The 6257-nt window shown below is 45.3% G+C and overlaps 1 protein-coding gene across 1 annotated transcript; it reads left to right on the forward strand.

Moving 5' to 3' along the window:
* Nucleotides 1-60: 60 nt before the first annotated feature.
* On the forward strand, nucleotides 61-3281 carry kcng1 (potassium voltage-gated channel, subfamily G, member 1). Its single transcript, XM_070910837.1, has 2 exons — nucleotides 61-840; nucleotides 2544-3281. Exons 1-2 carry the CDS (start codon nucleotides 61-63, stop codon nucleotides 3279-3281), a joined length of 1518 nt encoding a protein of 505 aa, XP_070766938.1.
* The last annotated feature ends 2976 nt before the right edge of the window (nucleotides 3282-6257 follow it).

Raw genomic sequence — 6257 nt, forward strand, 5'->3', positions numbered from 1 at the left:
CTGAAGGTGACACTGTGATGGTGGCAGATTGAGCACAGGGATGTGAGCAGACCAGTAAAGATGACCCTGTTGGCGGGTGATGGCTCCGACTATGACTACAGTGCCCTGAGCTGTGCCTCTGATACCTCCCTCAACCGACCTCCCCTGCAAGAGGAGGAGGCTCAAAAGGGAGCCTTCTACAAGAGGGCGCAGCGTGCCCCTGAGCTCAGCACCATCCAGGACGACGCACTACTGTCCAGCGCCCGGAAACTCCACGCCATCATCAATGTGGGTGGCCTGCGTTACCAGCTGCCCTGGACCACCTTAGAGGACTTCCCCCTGTCTCGTCTGGGCCAGCTGCACCTCTGCAGCAGCTTTGACGAGATCATGGGTATCTGTGATGACTATGATGTTACCCACAATGAGTTCTTCTTCGACCGCAGCCCCTGTGCCTTCCGCACCATCCTGACCTTCCTGCGGGCGGGGAAGCTGCGCTCCCTCAGGGAGATGTGCGCCCTCTCCTTCAGGGAGGAGCTGCTGTACTGGGGGGTCCCCGAAGAGAGCCTGGAGTGGTGCTGCCGCCGGCGTCTGCTGCAGCGCGTGGAGGAGTTCGAGGCGATGGAGAGGGCGGAGGAGGAGGACCTCCTGGAGGATCTGTTGGACTCAGACAGCGACCACAGGGAGCATCCAGCAGAGTCCAGACTCAATCGCTGCATGGGCAAGCTAAGAGACATGGTGGAGAGGCCTCACTCGGGCCTCCCCGGGAAGATCTTTGCTTGTTTGTCAGTGTTGTTTGTCACCATCACTGCCGTCAACCTGTCCATCAGCACCATGCCTGCCATGAGGGAGGAGGAGGAGGCGGTGAGTAGGCTTATGACATTTAACACGTCACATAGAGGGGAAAAGAGTTACTGCACACAAAAACATGTCGCCAAGATGTCAGAGCCGAAGTGTTTTCATGTCAGTGAGGAAAAGATAAAATGAAGACATGACCCAACTTCATTGTCTGTTGGGAATTTGTCTCGTGTTCCATGTTTTCTACAGTCGTAAAGCATCAAGAGACACCAAAGTATTGACAATGAACATTTGAACCCATCGCTGTGGTTCGTCTGCGTTCCTCAGCAGACTTGAACTGAGTTGTTTTCAAAAGCTAAACGGAGGTAAACTGATGTGGGGTTTTTTTGAAGCGCAGTCATTAAAAAATTTGTAATGATGGCATGTCTCATCTGTCATGTCATTTCAAACCTCCTTGCAGCGAGAACAGGCTGAGACCGCTGAGAGAGCCTGTTGTTTTGCCAGATTAGGAAAAAAAAACAAAAAAACGTTTGAAGACGTCTGCTCCCATGAAACGCTGTCATTATTATGCCTGACTTCAATCACAACCATAATTAGCACACTGGCCTCTTTAGTCAATTCAAAGGAAAATGGAATATTTGAGCCACACATATCCTTTTCTTCCTCGCAAACAGGTTTTTAATGAATTGATTCATTTCTCTTAAATGCTTTTGATGAAATTTCTGGAACTGCCACCACTTTACTTTCCGTTCCAGAGACAATGTTTCAGTGGTTTTTCAAATGTTCTACTCTCACTAGTTCTGGTATATACTCAGGAAATGAAGTACAGATACTGTAAGTGTGGTACTGTAGGCGGGTGTAGGTTTTTATTTGACAGTAAGTGCTAATCACATTTCCATGTGGCTGACTGAAGTTTCCATGTAGAGCCACTTTAATGTACTGTGACTGTATGTTTCATTTAGTCATGAGGCTTCTTGGAGCTCCGGTACATCATCTCTTCTCACACTGCTGAACCCGTCACGATTGGGATATTGAAAACGAAAATAAAAGAAATACAATGACAGCAGATGTTTTTATGAAGTTACAGTATCTAACTTGACCTGGCACATTTGCTTTGTATTCACACTTCAGCATTCTCAGTATGTTTAATTAAAAGTGCCAGTAATCGCATCCTAACAACTCCGCCGCCTCGAATTTCTTGCCGCCAGATAATGTGCAGTGTTGCATTAAAAGTGTGAGGAGTGTTCCTGTCTCTGAGTGAGATCAGGACTACTGGAGTTTTCAGGAGCTCGTATGGGTCTACTCCACCTCTGTGGGAGTGTGTTTCGTAATATTTTTAACTGATATGAACTGCATTCAAGCCACGCATTGAATCAGCGTCATTACTGCGTCTAAGAAAAACACCCGCCTTTCCAAACAAACATGCATCACGATGAACAGCATGGACTTTTTATAAGTTGTGAGAAAACAGTGATTTCGTGGCATTGATGTTCCTAAAACTTCTCTCGCCGTCACATTTGTCCAAATAATCGAAGAAGGCACATTTTGGGTTGTGAGCTTGATCTGTGATATCTAGGAAATATTTTCCTGTCCTTATTTTGTTGGTTGTAGAAATGTAATTGTTATATACGTAGAAGAGTTCAGTGCTGCAGCATCCTGAGGTGCTTAGCTCCTGGATTTCACATTGAAATGGTTCCCCCTAGTGACCACAGCCACCACTCACACATGCTGATGATGACCGTGCTCACTCAAGTGTCTTTCTTCACCAGGGCACATGTTCCCAGATGTGCTACAACATCTTCATAGTGGAGACGGTGTGTGTGGCCTGGTTCTCCCTGGAGTTCACCCTGCGCTTCATCCAAGACCGCAGCAAGCTGACCTTCCTCAGACAGCCCCTGAACCTGATAGACGTGGTGGCCATCCTGCCGTACTACATCACCCTGGTGGTGGACAACACCTCCAAAGGGGAGAAGCGGCTGGGCTCGGGCAGCAGCTATTTGGACAAAGTGGGCTTGGTGCTGCGCGTCCTGAGAGCCCTGCGTATCCTCTATGTGATGCGGCTAGCTCGCCATTCGCTGGGCCTGCAGACTCTGGGCCTGACAGCACGCCGCTGCACACGGGAGTTTGGACTGCTCCTCCTCTTCCTGTGTGTGGCCATCGCGCTCTACTCCCCCCTGCTGTACTTGATTGAGAATGAAATGGGCACCACGCAGGAGTTCACCAGCATCCCCGCGACCTACTGGTGGGCTGTCATCACCATGACGACAGTGGGCTACGGGGACATGGTGCCAAGGAGCATCCCGGGCCAGGTGGTGGCTCTGAGCAGCATCCTGAGCGGGATCCTCCTCATGGCCTTCCCCGTCACCTCCATCTTCCACACCTTCTCGCGGTCCTACGTGGAGCTGAAGCAGGAGCAGCAGAGGCTCCTGCAGAGGAGGACGCACTTTCTGCTGCGGAGCCGCATGGCCGGCCTGGGCAGCAACCTCTCCTTAGAGAGCGACATATAGGCTCGTCCGACAACAGAGACATGGACGACTGAGACTGTTGGACAGAGAAGGACATAAAAACTGGGAGTGGGACAGAAAGAGGGGAAGAGAGAGGCAACAAAAGAGACTGGCGGTGTGAAGAGGAAGGAAAATAGATAGAGAGACAGAGGAGAAAAGGCTTTTTCTTCCCAGAAATGCAGCCATGCTGTGTAGCAGTGTACTTTTGGATAAACATGAAGAACACACAGAGAGGAGAAGAGGATGAGAGGATTAGTATTATAAATGTTTCCATCAAAAAATTAATTATCTCTGGATGAAATGCATTATGCCATGGTCACAGAATATCAAGTATAACTCAAATTTACAGAAAGAAAAACACAGTTAACCTCATAAAGTATTGGAGCATAACGATGATTTACAGTATTATAACCGTCATATATTGAAATATTGTACTTGAGACGTGTGAAATGTGTTATTTGACAAAAGTACAAGCACGACGTCCTTCTGATCCAACAACATAGTGATGTTTTTCATCTCTGATTTCTTCAGACGTTTTAATGGATTTGTTGATGTCATGTGCTCCTGGGAGTTAACCAGTGTCACTTAATGGAAAATGCTCTCTGCTTTTGTTAAGTCCCAAAGGTTAAATGGAATTTCTATCTAAGCTAAAATGTGACCGTTAATCCACTGATTATCTTCTGAATGACAAACTCGATTGAATATTTCCCCCCTCTGGCTCTGTCAGCATCCACATATTAATTATGATGTAGTAATTGTCCTCCTTCTACTCCTTGAGGTTCCATATGCAATTTTTGAATACTTTTGGACATTGAAGATTATTGTGCTTGTAATTACTGCAGTTGCTGTCCATAGCTGTTTATAATTATTATTTCTCTCCTTAAAGTGGATTCAAAATGAAATCTGTTTCTGTTTCATTGTCGCTTCTCATTTTAACTTTAAGTTAACTTTAAACTTTACAATTCCAGAGGGAAATTGATTTGCAGTGTGGGGACGTCAAAGACGTACAGAGTCCACACACACCAGTGACAGCATACTGTGTGATGTCCACACAGGCAGAAGAACATTCGCTCCACTAGATTTCAGAGGCAAATGAAGTATGTTCAGATGTTCAGATGAAGAGTTAAAACAGAAATCCTATCAGGGATGCTCAACTTGCTTTGCAGTGGGCCGCTTTTGCAAGATGACAGGAGGCCAGCGGCCAGTTAATAAAGAAACATTTATAGGCCTCAGGCCTTTCTGCCAGAAAGCCTTTCTAACATGTGGTTAATGTTGTGAAGCAGTCACAGTTTGGTTAGGTTTAGGCACCAAAACCACTTGACTTGGTTAGTTTTAGGAAAAGATCATGTTTGGGTTAACAAGTCAAAAAAAGACACACGAACTGCAGTCTCCTGGGTGAAAGTCCTGTCTTTCTGGCAGAAAGCCCTGAAGGCAACCCTCTCCCAGGTGTCCGGAGCAGGTCAGGTGCGCATGAACTGTTTGAAACCAAGTGTCACCGCTTCTGCGCCCCCTGCACAGACCGCTGATAAGCTAATATGCAACTTCCCAAGTAACAGTCGAGGGACATTATTGAACATCCACTAACTGGTATAAACGAACAAAAAAAATCCCAGTGTGAATCAATTCTTTTTCATTGTGAATTAGAAAATGGTCTGCGGGCTGCAAGTTGAGTATCACTGTTTTAGATTGCTATGGATTAACAGTATATAAAGTAGCTAACTGAGTGATATCGATTGATTAATTTGATTTGTTTATCTAAGTGTCCTGCGAGGGGCTTACAAGGCAATGGACAGAAACTACAACCAGGATGGTCACATGACAAATCAACCTGCAGTACCAACCTGCCAACCTGCAGTACTTATATATGTAAGAAGCTGATGTTTGCATCATTGCAATACTTTCTGCTATGCAGCACAACAGTGTTTCTATGAGTGCTGAGAGTTTCATATGCAAAGACTGATGTTGGCAGAAGTGCTGCAACCATGTTACCTCACTGAACAGTAGGTGGCAGCATTGTGTCATCAAATGGTAATAAAAGCACAAGGAAGTCTATCACATATGATTTTTGATTTGACCATAAAAGGATAGAAAATATGTTTATTTTGTACCGTCTAGGACTCTAGTTGAGGGGAAGTCTTCTTTGAGCGTAACACACCTGTTTCATTTGATTTAAGTAATCCATGGATCTTAATTAGCCCACGTGAGATACCTGCAGCTACAGTAGCTCAGATGTGAAGTCAACACGCAGAATCAAAGAACAAGCTCTGACTTTCAGCTCAAACACTGACGTATGATGTGAAGCATTACATCAGGCATAAACAAAATCACAGCCTGCAATATAAATAACCACCGGTGGAATAAGTACATGTACTCAAGTACTGTACTGAAGTTCTGTTTTTAAGTACTTGTACTTTACCTGAGTATTTCCATTATACTTCAACTCCACTACATTTATTTGACAACAATCGTTACAAGTTATTTTGCAGATTCAGATTATTAATACAAAACGAAATAAACTAATAAATGATGATGTATTCTTATGGATTAAGCTCCACCTTTGCCAGCTGCAACATTAGTGACGCTTACACATTAATAATCCAGTGATATGATAAATATTATTCTGAAATGGGCCATTTTGCCTGATGAGTACTCTTACTTTTGGTACTGCTGATGCCAGTACTTTTGCAGGTACTTTTACTTAAGGTAACATTTTGAATGGAGAACGGAGTATTTTTACACTGTGGTTTTTCTACTTGTACTAAAACATCCGAGTTCTTCTCCCACCGCTGCGCGTAACTTCACAGCGAGCCACGTTTGGACCTACAGCCTCAGGTGAGGAGGGACCTCCAGGAGACGCCATTCAACTAAAGCAGAGCTCAATTGTGCGTAAAACAAGCCCACCAATCAGAGGTTGACAGTATGCTGGAGTCTCCGCCCCCCCCACCCCCGCCTCTAATATCACATCCCAGTGTTTTGGTC

The sequence above is a fragment of the Enoplosus armatus genome, chromosome 8 (assembly GCF_043641665.1).
Source record: "Enoplosus armatus isolate fEnoArm2 chromosome 8, fEnoArm2.hap1, whole genome shotgun sequence".
NCBI classification, from domain to species: domain Eukaryota; kingdom Metazoa; phylum Chordata; class Actinopteri; order Centrarchiformes; family Enoplosidae; genus Enoplosus; species Enoplosus armatus.

Bases quoted from the DNA above. Each gene is read 5' to 3' on its own strand.
- kcng1 (XM_070910837.1), top strand. From the start codon at position 61: ATGACCCTGTTGGCGGGTGATGGCTCCGACTATGACTACAGTGCCCTG. The intron at 841-2,543 runs GTGAGTAGGCTT...TTTCTTCACCAG, and splicing joins TGAGGGAGGAGGAGGAGGCG to GGCACATGTTCCCAGATGTG.